This window comes from Anser brachyrhynchus, assembly GCF_964034855.1.
Source record: "Anser brachyrhynchus genome assembly, chromosome: 3".
Classification (NCBI taxonomy): domain Eukaryota; kingdom Metazoa; phylum Chordata; class Aves; order Anseriformes; family Anatidae; genus Anser; species Anser brachyrhynchus.
The window spans coordinates 23229908-23252596 of record NC_137696.1 but is presented as its reverse complement, the minus strand read 5'-3'; the positions used below and the strand labels follow the sequence as shown (position 1 = coordinate 23252596).

The 22689-nt window shown below is 45.3% G+C and overlaps 1 protein-coding gene across 1 annotated transcript; it reads right to left on the bottom strand.

The window, feature by feature from the left end:
* Positions 1 to 5644: 5644 nt before the first annotated feature.
* ACBD3 (acyl-CoA binding domain containing 3) lies at positions 5645 to 21906 on the bottom strand. The gene is made up of 8 exons (XM_080587208.1): positions 21580 to 21906; positions 15310 to 15451; positions 14124 to 14264; positions 13253 to 13411; positions 11885 to 12059; positions 9803 to 9995; positions 8787 to 9071; positions 5645 to 7722 (listed from the first exon to the last, which is right to left on the bottom strand). The coding sequence occupies exons 1-8, from the start codon at positions 21842 to 21844 to the stop codon at positions 7511 to 7513; spliced, it is 1572 nt and encodes a 523-aa protein (XP_080443334.1). The 5' UTR covers positions 21845 to 21906; the 3' UTR covers positions 5645 to 7510.
* Between the last annotated feature and the right edge of the window lie 783 nt (positions 21907 to 22689).

Here is a 22689-nt window from a genome sequence, read left to right as displayed (position 1 = left end):
ATGGTGACACCTCACCGTCTGCCTCCCAGCTATTGCCTGGGCCGTGGTACCTGCAGGTGGGTCGCCTTCCCTCCTCACGAGCTGCCTTCTGTGGTGCTAAGCTCTGGGGATGAGGACGGCTGTGGCGAGGATGCTGGCTGTCCTCAGGGAAGTGCCCGGAGCCCCAGCTCTGTCCAGCCCCAGCCCGGCAGCGCCTGGAAAATGTCCCCTGGCTTCCCCTGCGGAAAGCAGCTTGGAGACGCGGTGAAAAGCCTTTGTCTCAGCTTCCTATTGTTTTTCCTGCTTGCCTGTGGCCGGGCTCACCGGTGGCTCTGGGATTCCTGCTGGGACAGCACATCCCTTGCTCTAGAGCGTGTCCTCCGCTGCCCTCTCCAGCAGCGGGGAGCACGGTGGGTTTGGGGCAGGACAAGGGCCTTGCGCCTTCCTCCCCGTGGCTTATCTGCAGGGATTTATCTGCAGAAATAATGGGAGGTGGCAGCTGGGGAGTGCTGACAAAATCCTGCCTGTTTCTGACAGCATTGTGGCTTTTCCTGTTGTTTCCTTTGTTTGGAATTAAACAGTCGGTGAGGAGAAAAAAAAAAAGAAAGTACTTACAATAACTTTGTGGGCTTGCTGGTGCTTCAGCAATCCCCCCATGCCCAAGCACGCTGGGGGGAGGCTGGAGCCTCAAACAAAATGCCACGGCTGATGTATGACTGCTTTTTGAGACTGTCCCACTCATCCTGAATTACCTAATAAGCACTACGCATCAGTAAGAAAAAAAATAGTGAGGAGGAAGGGTTATTTATTTATTGTGCCACAAAAAGAAGCAGCTGTGGGAGCAGGAAGGCAGCAGTGACTCCTGTGCACTTGAGTCCTTAGGGGAGGAAAGTGCTGGGACAAAAAAACACTTGTTTTGTGTTTACGGTAAGGCGTGAAAATCTAGAGGGGTGAGTTTGGCAGCCTCATGGCATGGAGAAGGTCGGTTTATGGCTTATAACCCAGTACTTAGTCACAGAAAAAATACTGGGCTGAGGATCCTCAGTCTCTGGCTCCTCTTTTTTGTTTTTTTGTTGTTGTTTGTTTGTGTTAGGGTCACTGGCAATGTGGTAACACCCCCACCGCAGCTTTCCGAGGACTGTGCAGCCGCCATCCCTCCTGCCATGCAGGTGGGGAGCCCAAGGCAGCGGGCGGCCAAGCCGTCCCCACTGCCCCCTGACCGGGCAGGCTGCTGGCTCTGAAACTAATTCCCAAATCCTGATTCTTCAGCCACAGCCCCACCTAACGGCACAGCCGCAGCTGCTCCCTGTGAGGCACTGGGACATGGAGCTGGGGGGGGCTGACTGGCCGGGAGGCCTCGCTGCCGTCCAGACGGAGCGCCACAGGCTGGAGGGGTGGGCTGACACGAACCTCCCCAAGGGCAGCAAGAAGTGCGGAGCCCTGCACCTGGGGAGGAATGGCACCAGGACGTGCTGGGGGCTGCTCAGCTATTAAACAGCTCTGCAGAGAAGGACCTGGGAGTCCTGGTGGACACCGAGCTGAACACGAGGCAGCAACAGGCCCTTGCCGTAAAGCAGGCCACCGGTACCTTTGGCTGCGGTAGGTAAAGTCTTGCCAGCAGGTCGAGAGATCCTTCTGCTCTGCTCAGCACCGGTGAGGCCACAGCTGGAGTACTGTGGCCAGTTCTGGGTCCCCCAGTACAAGAGGGACCTGGACATACTGGGAAGAGTCCAGCTAAGAGGGCCACCAAGGTGATCAAGGTACCGGAGCACCTGTCCTGTGGGGAGAGGCTGAGAGGGCTGGGACTCTTCAGCCTGGAAAAGAGGAGGCTTAGGAGGGACTCTTAGCAACGTGTATAAATACCTGATGTATAGGTGCATAGAGGATGGAGCCAGGCTCTTTTTAGTGCTGCCCGGTGCTGAGGAGAAGAGGCAATGGGCAGAGACTGGCACACGAGAGGGCTCATCCAAATATCAGGAAGCACTTCTTTATCGTGCTGGTGACAGAGCCGTGGCATGGATTGCCCAGAGAGTTTGTGGAGTCTCTGTCCTTGGAGAGTTTCAAAAGTCACCTGGAGGTTGTCCTGGGCAACCTGCTCTGCTTGTCTGTGCTCGAGTTGTGGGGGTGGGAAGGGGTGAGGTGGCTGGACCAGGTGACCTCCAGAGGTCCCTTCCCAACCTCAGCCATTCTGTGGTTCTGTGAAAGATGCTGATTGATTGATTGATTCTGTTTGTAGCCAAGGAAGTCACAATAATGGTCTGTATCAGGGACAACCCCACCCTGTGTGTGCCTTGCCTCGTCCCCTCCGTTTCTTTGCCAGCAGCAGCGACATGCACAGGTCCATCACTGTGGGAACAAGGCTTGTCCCGCGGTGCCTCAGGGGTCTCAGGGAGCCACAGGGCTGGGGCAAATGTTATGCACGGACTGTGAGTGCACACCCCGTGCCAGGCAGGAGAATAACATGGCCAAAGTTTGCTCGTGCTGCCGCAGAAGGCCCCTCTCTCTTTCTCTGACCCTAAGCAGATGCAGAGGAATGGTCACTCTTGGCAGCATGGTTTCAGATTCTCCTAACACCAAAATCTGGCTCTGGATCACAAGGTCAGCCTCGTGTGGTGACAAGGCTTGGGTTTCAGCCACTACTGACACTTGAAAATTCGGAAGCTTCAGCCACCAGGACGCAAAGCAGCAGCAGGACCTCCTCTTCCAAACCAACCCCCGCTTCTCATGGTCTTTTGTGCCTTTTGTCGCTGCCTCATCTTCAACCCTAGGCAGAGATTAAGTTCAACTAAAATGATCATTAGATGCGTTTACCGTTAGGAAACTGGTGCATGGCAACAGCACTCATCTAAACACTTGACGGCCAACACCAAGGACTCTCTGATTCAACAGTGAATTAGCGAGGACAAGTGTAGGCTGAAACAAGGTATTGGTGTGATCATCAGGTCAGCACGAAGGAGCTGGTTAACGAGAGCAAGGCTCTCACTCTCCTTCCCCTGGCTTGGTACAATGAAGATGACATAAAATGGGAAGGTGAAAAGGCCAGGGGCCAGGAACAGAACTGGTTACAGAGAACAAGTAGCATCTTTTTTTCCTCATTCCTTGCGATTCCCTCGTAGGACACCACAAGATAGCTTTACATGCATAGTATCACTAATCCAGATGTTTTAATACACTTAAGTCAAGCTGACATTGTTTCTGTGAACCTGACACCTTTGAAAGGCTTTCAGTTTGCAATCAGCAGGTCTGAGATGACTGCTATTTGGAGAAAGACCAGGGATAAAATTTCATGCTCTGCTTAATCTTCCACTGTGTGGTACCAGAAGATGCAGCTGCAATGGGAGGTTATTTTTTTTTTTGCCTATTAATACTTTTATTTAAAACAACGGATCCAGAAGCACATAGCTCACATTTGTAACCTGCCCTGTTAACCCAGCTTTTGGTACTAACACTGCTGGCACACCTTAGCCCAGTGCAAGCAGAACAGAACTACGATTTACATGACTGCGTGTACATGCATTTTAGCTGGGCTCTCGATCTAAGCAGTGCCTTTGAGCAGTGCCATGTGTACGGAAGGTGCTGGCCCCATCCCAGTAACACGTGAGTGCAGCAAATGGCTGATGAGCTTAAGAAAGGGCAGAAGCTACAGGACATGAACCCAGAAGCCAGGAACGTGAGTGAAACAGGCTGGGAGGGGTTTGACAGCTCAAGGGGGCTTTTTTCAGCTTCTCTGTACAGTCTTTTCCCTGCAAGTGCACTAATGGATGGGAAGAGGACTGGGAGCGCAGGATGTGATGCTAGAAAGAAGACAGTACTGAGCTGTCAGAAAGCAGCCCTCATGATGCTGTTTTAGATTCGTAGGGCTAACAAATCCACTGAGCTGTTACTCGGTTTGGAGAAGAACACGGATAAAGGATGGCTGCTTTATATCTTTACACTCAACAGTTCCATGAAACCTACTCTTGTAATTTCTAGAGCAACTGCGTAAGTAGGAGGTGGTTAAATGGCTGAACTATTCTTTACGGCCTCCTTTGACAACAGATTAGCGACTTCATGACCCCCTGCCCTTCACACTGCAGTTACCTCACAGGCTGCATGCAGCTGCTGTAAATCACACAGCATCGAACCTGCAACTTACAAAGCAAAGTAGAAGGCACAGTGTTAAAAGCCAAGGCAGGGTATGGGGGGGGTGATGAAGAGGATAGCCAAGGCAAGCAAGGATATCACACAGCAGCCAAGCACCTTAATTAGCAAGTTATTTCACTTGTACTAAACCTTCTGTGAGATCAGAAGTGAGGAAGATGTTGCCATGTCTCCCATGCAACTGCCTCAAGAGGCAGCACAAGCAACATCCCCACATGAACAGTGGGTTTGAGAACAGTATCATTTCTAATGACTGCTTGTACAGGCCCCATTTGTCCATCAGATTGTTTAATATTCCTCAAAAGAGCAGTGCATTTGGAATCTAGCTTTGTCAGTCTACATTGCATCACTGAGCTATATTGCAAGTGACCCAGGCGATTTCAGAAAAAAAAAAATGTTTGTGATAATGCTCTTGTGGAAGAGAGCTACCTTAAGTGAGCTGGGAGAAGTACAGTGCTTCACTTTTAATTAGAGAAAGGAAGGTTTATACATGCATGTGACATGTAAAAGTCAGTTTGGGGTAGACTTGCTGTTGTAATTACTTTGGTTTTCAGAGCACTTTCAAGATTCACATGAAACTAATCCGTAACAGAACCAGACTAATAAATGGCAATTTGAACTTATTTTTCAGCATCCCCCAACAGCACAACACTTACTTTTGTTCTCACTAAAGAGACTTCTGCTCCCCAGGTGAAGTCCTGAACCACAAGCTAGAGATGCTGCTGTCTACGGGCATAGATGAGGCCCATAGGACCTGAAACACTGAACTTGTAAGAAACCCTCTCCTGGCCTCAGCTCCAAGGTAAAACACTTCTTAGTAGTAGATAGCAGCACAGCACAGGGTGATTTGGGCCAACCTTATCGTAACTTGGCTTTATGGACAGAGGAGGAGAAGCAAGATGATGCACAGTGATACCTGTCTCCTGCTCTTTGGGCCAAGAGCCATGCCAGGAGCCCACAGCTCAACCTCAGGCACCCATTACTGCAGCACCCAGATCTTGTACAAACCAGCACTAACTAGCAGGTCCCATTGAAAATATGCAAACAAAGTTATGTGAGTGATGCAGCTGCTGCCAGCAGTACTTGGCTGAGTAACTTAGAGCCAATTCACTGCTGCTGGATCTTCAGGCTCTTCAGGACCACATAGCCAGCTCACATTGCTGCTTGAAGCTGGGCTTGGCTCATTAAACCTCAGGGGCAAAGGCAGGCATGTTTCTCCCAGGCAGAAAACAAACTCACGGCTTTTGGCTGCCTGCATCCAACCTTTTCTGACACGGAAGATTGCTTTCAAAGCCAAGTGATTATGCTGTTCAAGCTAGGCTCTTCCAGTATGGATGATGCCATCTACCAAACAAGCTCGAAACATTTCTTGTAGAGAGCTTCTGGCCCAACTGATTAGGCTGCTAAAACCAGTGTTAGCATGGAACTGACTTTAAAATTGAAAGGGAAGATGACAAGCTTATGGCTATTCAGCTAAAATACATAGCAATGCCAAGGTTCCCAAATTAATAAGAAGCCAACAGTATTACAGATAAATGTATTTTAATTAGGATTAAATACTATCTCAGGGTATCTTGAAATTGCACTTGTACTGCACTAATCAACAGCCAGAGGCAATAAAAAAGTCTGAAAAAACGTAAAAGTTTAACATCGAGACATGACAGTAAGTGCTGCCATTTAAAGCAACAAACACCACTTCCAAGAACAGATATTCTTAGAGGAAAATGTCATAACAGTTTTGTATGGACAAAAATCTAAATTGAAGACTAGAAGAAATATATTAGTGCCTGCCTTTTTAAAAGTTTTTTTTTTTTTTACATTAAATACAGTTTTTCTTTAAAAGCAAGGTACTAAATTCATGGTTTATATACTGTATGTACACAAGAGCAGAACATTGTACAGTGTTTTTGGATAAAGCAGCACTAACTAGCTAAAAGCTGGTATGGTGTTGCAGAACCAAATGCAAGATGACAAATTAAGCACTCTAGGAGAAGTATCTCCATGGTTGGTGTGAGTAAAGTAAAGTATCATGTATGTACAAACTGATCATTCAGACAAATCCCCCAAACTCAACATCATTTGCTGTGGAATTGTACATGCTACAGCTAATCAATGGAAATCTTACTGCAAAAACTGATCTGACAGACCCAAAGTAACCAATTCCTTTCAGTAACAAAGTGCATTACCCATGCAGAGCGCACTTCCACAAGTCATCATTGTAACGCATGACCCCCTGGGTGCAAGGCTCCAAGGAGAGTGTATACTGCATCCTCAAGTCAAGTAGCCACCTGCATTGTTCAGCTACACAAAATCTGAAATGCCCCAACCGAACCATACAAGCCATATGAACTTGAGATTAAAGATACACTATTAAATATTTATGTGCATTCTGGCTTTCTGCAGTTACAGATCAAAGCAGAAAGTTTGCACACAAGTACCACCAGTTCAGATTAAAAGGGACTGGCAGTGATTTCCATAATTAGTGCACGTTAATTCCTACACTTCAGTAAAGCAACGTTACTGTTCTTCAGATGCACGACATGCTTCTTTCTGGCTTTAGAAAAAAACAGACAAACCAGGAAGTTGTGCAGATTTTTTTTTTTTTTAAACCTACCCCGTTAAAAACCCAAACTTAGAAATTGTTTGCACCCTGGATCAAGGTCAGTTGCCTCCAGAAATGACTTTTGTTCTAGGATTAGCAGCAGGGCAGAGATTAAGGTTCTACTTGTTACCTATGTTCTCAATTGTGTTTCAGTTTATGTCTTCAGAAGAGGTTACTTGCTGTACTTCCATGATGCTGTTCATCCTTGCCTAAACTACTACACTAGTTTAAGGAACTGAACGTTTCTTCTTTGATGAGGACAGAATTGAGACAACTTGTTTCTAAACTGCATCAACTTAAATTTTCAAGTTTTAATGGTGTAAAAATCTGACATTCGATTACAGTTAAGAGAAACTCGCTACACAGCAAACTGCATCCAAATCTACCAGCTATTGATGGGACCTTTAAATTAACTGTTAACAAGGTATTCAAAGCATACAGACCTGGAAACATCAGATCACTCAGCCAGTGAACCAGCAACTTCCTTCCCCCTTTTTACATGAGGCTTGAACAAATGCAGCTGATGTGACCTTAAGCACTGGATCCAATGATTTCCATTGGTTAACTTCAATACCCAAAATGGCTGGGGAGATCCTGTGTTAAGCCCAATGCAATATGCATTAGTGTCATGGAGCAGGAAGATCCCAGTGTCTGCTTGGGCAAGTTCACACAAACCATACAGATACAGACAGGGTAAAACACAGACTCAAAAGGATCCATTATGCTTGAAGAAAATTCCAAATAAAATGACATCTTCTGCACAGCCCAGCCTCAAATACAGCCACACCTTTATCTAGTATAATAAACTCTGTAGTAAACTGTTTTTGACCGCCATAGAGAGTAGGAGTTGTCAAATTTAAGGAGATAAACTCCTCTCCCTGGGTACTGGTGGCTGCCAGCATACACTTCTTCATGACAGTCTCGTCTGTACACAGGCACTATTTCATCTAGCTGAGGCTTGTTGGCATTCTTTTTGGCTTTTTCTTCACTGCTAGTATTTTCTGTAAGAAGAAAAAAAAAAAGCAACGGTTAACAAGGATGACTACTTTAGAAATAGGAGTCAGATCTTAGTTTTGCAGCAGACAAGACACTACTTTGTTAGTTTAGAAATCTGATGGGCTGAGGTTCATACCAAGGCTGCGGCTAAAGCATTCAAAGGGAAGAGGAACAGTACGCATAGGTTTGTGTGTTGTGCTCCTTCATTGAAAAAGCATCAATTACTACCTCTTCAAGAAAACAATCATCAGTTTACCATTGCAATACTGCACTGGATGAAAGGCAAGTTTGACTCTGGTTCAATATAGACATTGCTTTAATCACAAGATCTACACTTTGATATAAAAACCTTCTACATGTATCTCCAACACAGCTGTGTCAGCTTGTAAAGATGTCAAGCTCTAGTTTTAAGATATTACCCCCACGTTGACTGACTGCTACTGACCTTCTGACACACTTGCTACTGATTACTTAGCAGTAATGTCCAAAAAGCTTCTGCTTCCTATGTCAGAGCAGTTCCTTCTAAGCAAGTTGCATGATGTTTCTTGCATGATGGTTTCAAAACATTGTCTTTTTTCCTGATGGCATGCCAGGCTCCCCTGTAGGTAAAGGCTAAGACCTGGGTCTTGGACAATATAAGGAACTGCTCTTCTAAGCTATTCTGAAGCCTCAAGGAAGTTTCCTCCTTAGAAAGAGCTCATGAACAGAGGGGCAGGACTTTTCTTAAGGTTTCAATGTGCCGATCTGCTATGCTGTACTATAGCATGGGTTTCAATCTAGCCTACTTGATAGCTGAATTGGACAAGAGGGCACACTAAGTTACAAGTAATACATATGAGAAGGATTTCCTCACCCTCAACTATTTTAACCTATCAGTGATCAAATGCAACATCTGATGTTACTGTCAGAATTTTACTTTCTATTTAAAATTGCACACAAGATGCCAGCTAGATGGAAGCCACGCACTGTAGACACTGGGGATCTAGGAAATGGCATAAGACGGTCAGTGGGGTTTTCCTGCATCACAAGTTCTGCAAGACTGGAATTTCGTATAAATAAGCGTGCTTACCTTCCTCTTCATCCTCATCATCACTGGATTCACTGACATGCACACTGACTGCAGTATTAGGGGAGTCTGTCCATTCAAAATACACCCCAAAACCAATATCATAATTGTCTGTAGCAAACTCCCAAAAGAGGTAAGACCCCTCTTCGTGAGTTGGTACTCTAACTGTAACCACTTCTCCTCGGCCCACTGTGATCACAGAGTCTGCATCCTGACGGATTTTTTCTTTGAAGTCTTTTATCTGGGGTCGTGTCCACATGGATGGAGCAGCTATCACTGGAACAGAATCTAGACAGGGGAAAGATATCCCAGTTAAGCTTTGTTTCAGTAACGTATGTAGCATGCTGAAGTCTGCTTTAGGTGCACTTGAGGACCATCAGAGTTGCTTCTGTTCAGACAGGGACTGCACTAGTACGGGTTTCTTACTGAGATCCAAGCAGGTCTTGAAGACTGCTGATTGTGGATGAATGTAAAGAGGACAACACCCAGAAATACCAGTGATGGAAGATCTGCTGGGAGGCTACTATTCCTGCTCTACTTCCGCAGCTTCCTAGAAGCAGCTGGAGGAAGGTGGGAGATGCAAGGGGACTGCAGCCTGAACTGCACACAGAACAAGGCTAAACCACAGGAAGGGCAGTAGTAACAGAGAATAAGACAACTTTCTTTGAATCCCCAAGACTAAATAAATGCTCAGTTTTGACATTTGAATACACCTTTGCACAAAACAGCTTTCTGCTAGAACTCATGCAATAAAACAGACTAAGTCAAGAGTGAAAGAAGATTCTGTATCCCATCCACTTTGCTGGAAATGCTTGTGCTGCTTCCTCTGTCCTCCCCCAAAACATCCTCTGCCTGTGCAGTGTTCTCCCTTGAGAAAAACTAGACCCAGAAATCAAACCTAGCCCTTGCATAGCTCAATGAAGCCAAGCAAAGAGCCACAGTAATCATACCTAAGACATCTAAATCCTAATGAGGGCTTTTGTGATTTATCTTTTATTAAGTGATGTAGCTAATCCTACCTTTTGGTCCATTCTCCAGTGCTTCTTCCAAAGCCTCTGGATCCAGCTCTTTTTCAGGGCTGTCTGCATGCGTACTGGCTTGCCCATTAATGGATGGGATATCCCCTTGGGCAGGTGTATTCACCTTTGATGCAGTGGTCAGAGGTGTCCCTGCTGCTGCCACGACTGCCTCCTGCTGTTTTTGTAAGGCTGCCTAAAATGAAAGAAATTAAGTGAAGAAAAAACAAACAACAACAACAACAACAAGTCTCCCTTTTGCAGTAGAAGTTATAAATGGAGTCACCAAATTTCCTTTCCTCCCCAATAGGAAGCTTGACACAAAACACCAGAAGCAGCACACATTAACCAGTGAGAATTTCATGTACTTACTATCAGGGGAAGTCCATATCACTTAGTGATAGTCAAATACTAGTTAGATTCCAGATTTTAGCAATCATACAGATTCTGTCCAGGTTCACTACCAAAGCTCCATTTCAATGGAAAGTGGTGAGGAACTTTTTATAAGGTACTGTATACAGCCTTTGTGAAATTAATCATATCAGAAGATCAACCAGAAACAATCGTGACACAACAGTACTTTTACACTGCGTTAAGTTCCAAGGTGACTGAGGTAACAGGCATCCAAAAGGAAAGTACTCGTCAAAAGTGTTACGTAGGCTACCTGAGTCTTCAGGAACATTTAAGCAGGATTAGATAATCTTAGCTCCGTTATTGCTTCGTTTTCATTTTTTCCTCCAGCAGTGATGTCCAAGTATTGATTTGAAAGATGAACTTCATTGCCTGGCAGATATATTATTTTGTAAGCCACTACAAAGAAAAGACTGTTTTGCCCTGGATCTCAGTGGGCATTAGTCTTCTCTGTGTAGAAAACAGGCAGCCATAATTGCAAGGAAGAATGCTGGCAAGGAAAGTTTTCTTCATGGAAAATTGGCAGCATCTCTTCAGACACCTCAGTCTCAAGGGAGCGGAATCAATTACAGAAGGCATCGAGAACAAGACTGATGAGACCGTAGCTTTCACTTACCACTATGGTACCAATGCTTTGGTGTCAAGGTGGCATTAAGCCTGAAGAGCAACTATAAAAGGGCAGAAAGCCCCTGACTTTCCTGTACCACTTCGGTTCTGCTCCTTCCGTGAACAGCTCTTAGCTGAGAGCATTGGACTCTTCAAAATACAAATGTCTTCACAGGGAATTAGCCACTGGATTTTACCTTCAGCTCAAGGATAACAGACCTCAAGCTGGCAGATACAGGTTATTTAAGATTCAGATCCTGCCCATCGAGGTCAGACATGCTGGAGTCTGAAGCCTGTTTTACATCTGTTTAAGACACTTACCCTGAACTTTCAAAATAAGCTTCAGAGAACACAGCACGTTTTCCAGAGATGCAACATTCCTCCAAACAGAGGAGTAGCTTTTGAAGCCCACACACAAAGTCTTTGTGCAGAAGCAAGGTCCTTCTCCCACCCACTGCTACCAGAAACATGGTCTCCTTCCACCCAGACCACAAGCAGGCTATTGCAGGCAACCAAACAACTTCTTAGACACTTATGTCAGACAAGATGCAAGAGGGGAGAGAAGTCAGTACTGCTGTAAGCGGATACTGCTATAAGTTGACAAAAAGGAACAATCTCAAACCCAGTAGTGGTGTGACTGTGCTACGTGCGTGTTCGACTAGAAACATTGCCAACCAAAGCCTGCTGCTCTGCAGGTCCTCAGGTGTGATACATATATCGAGAAGCACTTGAACAGGGTTGTTCATACTCACTGCACTGGTGCGTACCCCCATATAACTGGCCATAAAATAGATGCTGCAGCAAAGCACTTAACATTTTGTTTCCAGGAATTGCATCAAAGTGGTTAATAGATGCTGCTTAGAATTTTCTTAACTAATGGCTGCTTCAGAAAACTACTTGAAAAGACAGAGAGGCTTTGGTGTTTGGAACTGAAGCAGCATTAGTCACTAGAACACTCTTTCTCCTCCTTCTAGCAATTAGCTTTTCAAGGAGATAAAAGTAGGCAAGTTAACATCTCCCAAAGAGATTATAACACAAAATCCAAGTTTCTCAGCTGGTCTGTCATACCTGTTGCTGTGCAAGCTGGACTTGATACAACTGTTGCATGTATTGTTGATAATGCTGTTCTTGAAGCTGTCGAATTAGGATCTGCTGCTGTTCATAGTTGCCCGGATACTGCTGGGCTGCGTACTGCTGGAACTGCATGGCGGTCTGGGAGTTCAGTGCTGCCATGATCTGTTGCCTACATTAGTGGGAAGAGAGCATGAAGATTACAAACAGCTGAGGTCATTGGGAAATTCCTGTACTTAGGTTAAGTGACATCTAATTCAATTTCTGCAAAAAAAAATGAAACAAATCTACATAATACAGCAGAGCCCAGAGGTATATGCAAACGTGAGTTTTGTCTAAAAATATGCTGAGAATATAAGACCGAGCAACAGTTTCTACCTAATATTTTGACAACATCAAGTGTTAAAAAAAATCAAGAGCTCTTAGAGAATTCTCTATCTATAGTCCAATATATAGTCCAATAATATATAATATATAATAGTATTATATATATATAATGTATATAATAATATATAGTCCAATAAAGAGGTAGTGCTAGAAAAACATATTACTAAATTTCTCAAACAACCAACAAATTTCTCAAAAAAACACATTTTCTTCCTCCAGAAAACATGCAGAAACCATCCTAGTAGCCCTTCTACAAACAGTAGTAAGAACAGGCCCACTGTGGTACTGCATGTCAATATTTTTTGTTAAATCTAAAAACACTTCATATTACCACCTTAATTTCCCAAGACACTGTGCAACCATATGAAAGCATGACTGACCGTGGCCTAATTCACAAACAGAAAAAAGCTGCCAAATAGGGCATCTGCATCTCCAACAAACTGAACTGCTGAAACTTCAGGAGAAACACATGGGTTCATCAAGCACAGGCTCAGTTTTCCTCCCCTCTCCAAAAGAGGGGCAGAAATTGTATAGTAAGAACTACCACCTAGACCCAGGATTCATTTTTTCCTCACGTGTTACATTCATCAATGACCAGATATTGATACTTCAGAGGAAGATAAAAGTATCATGCAAACTTAATAGTTCTTTCCTTCCTATCCTTCTTTCTTGCCCTCCTCTAACACATTTCATGAGGTGCATGCAGTCCTTGAACACACAGATCTCCAGAGATTCTCTTCAAACAAGATCTCTCTGGCAATTTTAGCTGAGAAGACTGCATACAATAACATGTTGGGATAGTTATTCTCTGCAGACTGTATCCCTCTTCACTAAGAACTGCAAGTGTCACTGCTAGACTACAGTGGTCTGGAACTTCAGGTATTCAGTGCTAGCATAACTATTTATATGGTTAGATAGAATTGTCTCAAATGTAAGACAATTACTTTCTTTCAAGTGTTGTTTACTTCAGCTACTCACTTTTGTTGTTCCATCCGAAGCCGTTCCTCCTCTATTCTCCTCCTCTCTTCTTCTTCTCTTCTCAGTCTCTCTTCTTCCTCTCGCCTACGTTTTTCTTCTTCTTTTTGTAAACGCTCACGCTCCTCTTCTTCACGGCGCCTTCGTTCTTCTTCTTCTCTTCTGCAACATCCACTCAATAAGATATTGAAATATTTCTACAACCCTAGGATGAGCTATTTTCAGCATGCTGTAACCTGCCTTTTGCCTACCCCAAAAAAAGCTTTTCATTTGGCATCATCTCCCACTTCAACTTGACTGGAGAAGTGTCTTATTGCATACCAAAAGAAAACCTTACTGTTTGGTCTTACTGCACTACGCAGTATGACAAACGTAAATTGTGTATTTTAATTTGATATCCACTCTAAGCTATTACTATATGACCTGTAGCAAAGAACTGTAGAAAAAGCATCTGGAAGAAGTCTTCAAGGCTTCCAAGTTGTAATATATGTTCAATAATCACAGAGATACTACTATTTAATAATCACATGATTTATAAAGAATAGTACAGGACATCCTTTCTTTTAGTATGGGTTAGCAACTTGATAAGAGTTTCAAGTATCCGAAAATTTCATTTTCTATACGTTTAATACACTGACGTACCAGAGCAGATATTTTGTGAAGTGCATGTTTCTTAAAGAGATCACAGCATCACCACATTTAAAAAAAATCTTATGTTCTAGTTATATTCACCTGAGAAAAAAATCATTAATTGCTGGCAACGTACAAAGACTTCGAGAGCAACTGGTTACCAACAGCCACCCAAACTTCAAGCATTTCTCTTCCCAAAGTGATTTCATCAACCTAAGCTAGATGCAGCAGTGAAAAACATTACCTTTTCTTTTCTTGTTCTTCTTTTTCTATCTTGTGTGAAGTAACATACGTTGAGAACAAGTGGCAGCACCTATTTAGGAGCTTAACAAATTCTGTCATAGCTTCTTGTTTTGACATGTTTCCAAGGGCAGCCCATTCCTTCCTGGGGGGGTAAGAGAAGGGCAGAGAAAAGATGAACAGGTGGCTCAACTCTTTGCAAGTCAGCAGTGAACTCAGAAAACACAGAAAAGGAAAAACAGTTGGGAGACCGAGGACCAAAGTTTAGTATGTGGCATTTAAGAGAATCAACAACTTTTCCCTCGAAACAGATCTTAAACCTGCAGATTTCAGTGCTCTCTTCTACCTGAACAACCATTTCAAACAGACATATCCTAGTGCTTATATGAAATCTAATACATACCATCAGCCAACCCTACTTGGAATTCTAAATAGTGTCCAAAAACTTCCAAGGCACAAGTAAACTGGAAGATGAATCTTTTATTTTCATCCTCCTTCCACTCTAGCTTGTGGAAAAAATGCGTACACTTTCCCAGATGAGCAAACACAGTAACAACCATTGATTAAAGTTCTCAACCTAATTGAATGCAACAGCTTGCTTCTTTCTAAAGAATGGCTACATCTCTTTGAGCAAGAACAGTGCACTGGGTCCAGCTCTGAGAGGCAAAGTACAACACAGGACTGTCATTCTCCACCAGAAACAGCATCAAACAACAAGAAAACTGCAGGCAGAGACTGCCCTGACCTCACCTAGATTTACTAGACTGAATGCAACATGTATCTTATTTCACAAATTATCCTTAGCATTAACAGGAACGTTATGGCAAATGCTGTTACCACTGGCAAAAGACTTGGACTGTTGCAGCCCTGATGTGAAATTAGGAGGAGGAAACTTGGGCCTGCACGTTAATGCAGAGCTGACAGGCTTTAAACTGCTATGAGAAACCGGACCTCAGCACAAGAGCTTCTCCCAGTGTGGCTTAAAAAAAACTCAGTAATCGCCTGATAACTCCTTTACTAAACAGTGACTCATATTTCTAAGATGTATTTGAAAAGGCTGCTCTCACATTCCACTACCATCCACCCATATTGAGGCAACCCACATACTTTTCTTATTGTCGAAATTAGGTGGCATTTACTTCAGGCAGGAAAAGCAGAGTTATGATCAAGGAAGGCAACAGGCCTTTTACCTTCTATCATTCCCCAGCACATCAAAGAATCCAACTTCAGGGCAAGTGTCAGGGTTGTAAGGTCCCAGCAGAACCTGCTTGTGCAGCGCCACAAGTTTGAGTTTTTCTTCGTATGTTGGATGAAAGGCTTTGCCATCTTTTTCTGTAGAGGAAGAGAAAGTTTCACTGTTGTGATTAATTCGTTAAGCACAAGACAGCAGAGTATTTTGTATAAACAATCACAACCTCTTCTCTAAGAAAAGGAGACGAAGACAAGTCATTAAAGGTTTGACAACTGAAGTTGATTCGATTCAAGTAAAACAATTTGTCCAGAAGAAACACATCTAACTTCAGCTGCTGAAACTTAACTCTGAAGTGTTTTTATCATGCTATCTAGAGTGAATCTTAGCTAGAAAGTTATCACAAATATTTATGTTAATTAATGACCATCATACCATATGGACCTATATTGCCAAAATGCCTGAAAGCTTAACTTGATTTCAAACATGTCTGCCAAGTGTATTGTAATGTGGATAGGAGGGATTTTCTACAGAAAGATGTGAGGTTAACTTTATAAATAGCTCTTCTTCCGTACTCTTCACACTGGTGAATGCAGAACAAGCAAGGTTAAAGGCAAGAAAGACTGGAGTGAGAAAAATTGTAACTATGGGAAAGTTTTCCTTGAGGCAGTTTGATTGCTGCACTTTGCCCAGGCAGCTGGAATAATTCCTCACAGTGAGAAATTTTAGAGGTGACTTAACCAGCATCAGTGCGTATAGAGAGCTCTGGCCGTAAGATACAGGCAGCATAAACCAAAACAGTATCACAGTTCCAGGGGCTCCACACCAACACCTTCTAAAGCACACCCGGTTAGATCCCATCACGCCATTTACTGGTGAGAAGAAGTTGCATTGATTTAAAACAACACTTGAATTAGTTGACTAGGACTTGCCCCAGCCCATTTAACAAACTGTCAAGACAAGTCTAAGAAACAGACACCCCTATATGCAATTACTTGGCAAAAAAAAGACCCTTTTCTTGAGCAGGAAACCCAAACGAATAAGCATCACCTCTTTTGGGAAGGACTGAAACGAGGAAGCTGTTATCGGAGGTAAACAACAGTAGCACAGTCACGTGAAACACGTAACTGCTCTGTGCTCAGTCGGGAGTCACAGCACGGCTGCCACTGATTTCCAGCTCTCCTTTACCATAAAGGTCACTTCGGACCAAGCTGCCCAGAGCCCAGAACCGAACAGTTCAACTCATTCTCAGACATTCAAGCTGACACACTAAGAAACTGCTCAGCTGATGATCGTAAACAGAATCATTAACAGGAAAAGAAAAATCTCAGAACAGAAGGGGAGGGAAAACCCCTCCCCTGGGGCTTGCTGAAAACACTGCTATCAGTCGGTATTTCTGAAAACTGAGAATCAGAGACAACCCCAGAGGAAAAGCGTTTGCATATCACAGCAAGATTTTTTTTTTTCTTGACAAAGTTTACTATGTTACTGGACTTATTCTTACTGGATTTATTCAGCTAAAACATCACACAGAACAACTGTGCACATACCATTAGCTTTTAAGCCTGAATCAAATTAGGAAGGTGGACATTTAATCACTTCTTACCCATTCCTAGAGGTTAACTTCACTCTTTCAGAATCTAAAATTATTCGTTTTTTTCCCCGCATCACAGAATCTTTCAGCAAATATCTATTCCAGCTTCAAAAAACAGAAGGCTTTGTGCACAGAAGTGTCTATTCCTGAAAATGCACCCCCCCTCTAATCCCATCAGGTAAAGAGTGACCCAGACTCTACCCGGTGGTACCCAGTGAAAAGACAAGAGACAGCAAACAAATTGAAATACAGGACATTCGACTTAAGTGTAAGAGTTGGCCTTTTTCCACCCTCTTTGCTGGGCGAGTGATCAGCCACAGGCACAAGTTGCCCGTAGAGGCTGCAGAGCCCTCATTCTTGGGGATATTCAAAATCCAGACGGACACAGTCCAGAGAAGGCTGCTCTTGCCAAGCCCTGGAGGTCCCTTCCCACCCCAGCAAGCCTGTGATCCTTAAAAGATGCCAACTACCACGTCCTGCAGCTCCACCCCCGAGTATACAGCACTTTTTGCAATGAAGCCAGCAGAGGTAAGCTCTCTCCCTGGTCTCAGGTCTTACCACCCAGACACCCAAGGAGCCCGTTGGCTTTTCCTGAGTTCCAAGCGCTTTGCACTTCCATCAACCTTTATAAACAGCAGACACTTGGAAATCACACTTAATACCCCAGGGCTACATGCTTAAAACCAAGTCAGTTCGCAAAGGGTACCGAAGTGAAGCTGTTGCTAGGCTTCTGCGAGAGGCATGCCTCTCGAGGGGTCGCTGCAGCACCACTTACCTTGCACAACCTGTGTACCTGTACGGGTCTGCCAGAAACGCTGCTGCTCACTCTGCTGGACTGATGCCTAAGCCAGCTGACACAAGCATTTGTATTCACTTTTGAGCAGGGTTAAAGCAGAAAAAGAGATGATTTCCTTGGGCAGCTGAGCGCAGCACACCTGCATTTTCACAGAACTGAGAAGTCAGACCTGAAGGCCTAACAAGGGAAGGCAAAAATCTGCATTTACGAAGAACAGGAACCCAAGGGAAGAAGAACGAACAAGCTAAATAAGAGATGAAAACAGACCAAAGAAATAAAGAGGCAGGCATTCAGCAACTTGTAGATAATACAGATCAGAAGCAAACTCTCAAAGTATTTGGAGCCAGTCAAGAGAGAGTAGTCATACGCTAGCCATTTTTCAGTTGAATTCTTAGGCAGAAACCATGCTGTACAATTACCCTGAAGATTTAGAAGTGCTGCAAGTTGACCTGGACCAGAGGAGCTGAAGCCATCTGCAGAGTTAAACGTGCCAAAAAAGAGTCTTAGTGAGTGCAGATAAGCAGAAGTGCCAAATTCATTCACGTATCCATGACACTATCATTCAAGTAGGTATTACCCACGGATCTTACGCAGCTGACAGGGAACTTAGGAATATCAAACAGCTCTAAGGGACACAATAAGAAATCCGGACGATGTGCACAGGAATAGGTGGGGAGACCGGAGGGGACAGATACACTCAGCTGAATATTCCTGAATAACAGCGCATGGGAAGCCAAGGACATTCCTTACAGTACAGGTAGTTGACAGGGGCTTGAACACCACCGTTTGTATTTGCATACACCAAAAGATGAAGTCATCCCAATAACTACTAATGAAAAGCACATAATGGAGATTTATGTTGCTATATGGCACTGTGCTACTGGAATGAACTCGTATAAAACCACAAATTCAGGCTCCAGGGAGCTTAACAAATATGCTTCAGAAAACACTGCATCATGCAGTGTACTTTCCAACTTCAGATTTTTTCTTGCTGTAAGGAACACTGCACAATCTGCTGCAACTTCCACTCCAGCTCATCTACTGCACTCACCCGAAATGCTTAATTCCCACAGAACGGCACTCAGTCCCAGGCAAACAAGGAAACAGTCTGAAGTGTCGTTTGTCACCTTGTAGCTTTTAAAAGCCAGTATCACATATGTCAATGCTATTCATTTGCAGTGTTTTAATGAGCAAGACTAAAACCAAGAAACATGAGAACTGCTTACTTTGGTCTGCAGGCAGTGATTCCACCTCTTACACTTGTAATTCTTTTTTTCCTGAAGATGCTCTGCATCAACAGGAGCGTTACCAATCAATCCTTCCTATTAAATCTGATTGAAGCTTAACTTTATAAAAAAATGTAGATATATTATAGGGTTTTTCCTTTTTTTTTTTTTAGGCAAGAATCTACTTAACTAATGAACTACAACCATGCCATCAAATTAGCACACCAAAAATGAGGTCAAAATTCATTTTGAATGCTATATTGCTGAGTTGAAGATGCACTCCTGTTAGGATAAGAGGAAATAACTTGGAGTAGTCAAACAAAGTTGGAGTACCTACGGCACCAGGAGAGCTTTTACACTGCAAAGTGAGATGGTTTGTACAGTCTGCCCAGATATGCAGCACTGCAAGTCACTTCAGACAATGCATGCGCACTTCAGGGACTGTCTTATATTGAAGGCTGAGTAAAATGGCATTTCAATCACGTGATACAGAAAATTGTAAAGCCAGTTGATATTGGAAAAAATCTGCGGGCAGAGCTACGCAAGCTACCCCCTCCTACAGCAGGGGACAGCTAACACCTTGAACAGATCACCTGCACTGACAGTCCCCAGTTCCACAAGCAAAAGCAGCTGTCAGAGACACTCCTCTGTCTTCCTTTATCAGAGACAGACTAAAGTAGCTTTCAAGGCTCTTTAATATCCTAGCCTATTTTCAGTTGTGTTTTTCACTGTGTTTACACGCACTCCCACCCTGCCGTCTTGGCTCTGAGCAATTCTGCAATATGCCACCACAGACAAGCATTAGCAGCCATTGTAGCCATCTCTAGGAAGAGAGTGCATTACGAGTTACAACCAGAGAACTCAGTCTATACGCTGAAGCAGAGAAAAAGCTACTGAACTGGCGATTACCACTTAGCTTTGACATCCAGCAACTTCCTTGGTATCCCCCCCGCTCAAGCTCCCCCCACCCCAACAGCCGCAGTTAACCCAGACACCAACCTCCCCACGGGCTGCCTTCAGTCACCAGCTTGCCTCACAGTAGCTGTATGGTACGTTAATATCATACACTGAAGCACTGGTACCAAACAGCTTTAAGACGGATCAGGTTTTTCAAAGATTTCCCCACCACCACCTCCGTATCAATACGGCGTAGAAGAACGATCAGAAAACAAGCATGCAGAATTCATCCCTGTCGACACACGGCAGCCTTCAGATCCCGAGCGTGTTCCTTTCTGAAGTAAAGCAGGAATCTGTATTTGTTCCTCAGCATCCACAAGGCTGCCCACTCCCACCGCTGTTTTGACAGCGGATAAACCAAAATAATTCGGAAACAAGGCCAATTACTTTCGGAGTCATACAGATATAGAACGAGCTAGCAGAATCAGTAATCTGAGTATTATAAGCTCCTGTAGCTCATCATCACATCTATAAATAAAAACCCTCGTGTTACACCAGTTTCAGCAAAAAAAAAGTACACATGAAGATAGATGCGATGACTTCGCATGACTTATTCTAGCCATAAGGCCAGAGGAGCATGGTTTTCAGTTGGAAAGTCTGACAGCTTCATACAAGGCGGAAAGATCTCTTATGAACAGAACTGCGCACTGCAAGGAATTGCGGAGGGCTAAAGAGCAGAAATAAATTGCAGATGCGCTTTTAACAAAAGGAAGGCAACAAAGAAACTGAGACAAAATGAAACGCGCCACAATGACCTATAACCTAGAAACATGAATTCTCACCATTCAAAAGGAGTTAAATGCAAAGGGCGAGTATTAAGAGATGAGACGTAACAGACATACACCAGGTAAGCCCAAGCACAGCACGGAATTTCTATACTGCCGATACCGGTTTCAGCAGATTATTAAGCCGAAGACAAAATGAAATCACTGACTGAGATGAGGGATTTGCTACTGCAGAACCATTTTTCTGCATCACGTTTTAAGAACAAACACTCATTAAGAAACTAAAACCCTCCCAAGCAGCTTGTTGTACAGAGCGGCGAGAGACAGAAATTACAGCGCTCCCTGCCTGATACGGGGCGGCAGCAGCTTCTGGCACAGCAAACCGAGACCTTTAGGATTCAGAGATTCTTACCAAAAAAAAAAATACATCTATATTAGGATTTAAATGCTTTGTGAAAGTAAATAAGAACAGGGCCAGGACGCAGAACGCTGCTTATGGCTTCACATGCAAACAGCTATCGGGGTGTAAGTCAACCAGAGTGACGAAAAAAGACGACCGTCCTCCCAGCTTTCCACCTGCTGCTACACTCGCAGCTCTGCCGTGGGCCACCCCACACCAGACCGCCACCCGACCAGCCTTCACAAGCACAGGGTAAAACCGTCTTCACCGCGGGCACGCCGCTCCCCTCTGCCCTTCCCCAGGCGGCCAGCGCCTCTCCCCCCCAACCACCGCACAACTGCCTTCCGAGGGACGGAGCTGCGCGTGGCGAGGTGCCTCCAGCTCCCCGCGGGGACAAACCTGGGCGCTGGGCTCGCTTTTTGCGCCGTGTTTAATCCGGGCGGCACGACCCCCCCCCCCCCCCCCCCAGCACCTCAGCCCGGCGCCGCCCGCCCCGCGCCCCCCGGGAGCCCGCGGCTCCGCCCGGCTCCGAGCGGCCCGGGGCCGGCCCCCGCCTCCCTTCCCGGCGCCTACCCTTGAAGAAGCGCAGCGCCAGCCCGTACAGCTCCTCCAGCGCGAAGCCCCAGCGCCGCTCCGGGCTCAGCGCCGTCTCCTCCGCCGCCGCCTCCCCGCCGGCCTCCGCCTGGCCCTGGCAGCCGGGCCCCGCTCGGCTCCTCCCCGCGGCCGGGTCGCCCTGCCCCGGCCTCGCTTCGCAGGGCGGCGGCGCCTCGGCGTTGGGGCTCAGCGTGAGCCCGTCCACGGACACCTCCAGGCGGCCCGAGCCCAGCGCCGCCGCCATCCTCCGGCTCCGCTGCGGCGGCCACGTCCCGACTTCCCGTCCCCTCCGACCCGGATCTTCCGGGCCCGCCCCGCCCGCCGCCAGCGGCCGCCCCCCCGCGGCACCTGAGGGGAAGGAGGGAGGCGGGCGGCTGACGGCAGCCACGGCCGCCCGCCCCCGTGGCCGTGGGGCGCTGCTCACAGTAACCCTGCTACCTAGCCCCGTGCTGCACCAGGGGACAGCCCCGCGCCTCTGTCCCCAGTGCCAGCAGCCCTCGTTACAGCGCTTCGCGGAAGCCTTGGTCACGTTTCTCACCGAAACACAGAAGGCACTCGCTGTCCGTGCCCTGTGTTGAATGGAAACACCGCGGGGAGAACCAAACACGAGAGAAAAGCAAACGACTCCGCTTCCTCCCGAACCTCGGGCACGCTGAGGAGCCCACCGTCCACAGGTGCTTGCTGGCCTGCCGCCGGTTTCCTAGGTTGTGTGGTGTGAAGCTGCCCGTGCTGCCCGGGGATTTACCTTCCTTCGAGGCAGCTTCATATCCACCTGCTGATTGCCCAGGAATGCTGCTGAAGAGATTTTATAAAGTCACGCTTATAAAGTGTTCTGAAGCCCTTGGATGAAAGAAGAAATGTAAAGTTGTGCTCACTTAATTTCCAGCTGGTATTTCTTGAAAGAGTGAATGCCAAGCAGGACGCTTTATTAGAAACGTGTAGAGAAAGGCGGAATTTAACTCAGATGATGATTGATCTAAGCTTCAATAGATATTTTACAACCAACCAGAAATCCTTTGTAGCGTGTTCAATAGCTTTTGTTTTCCTCTTGGTTAAGGATCACAAACAACACCGTACTGTTTGCTTTAT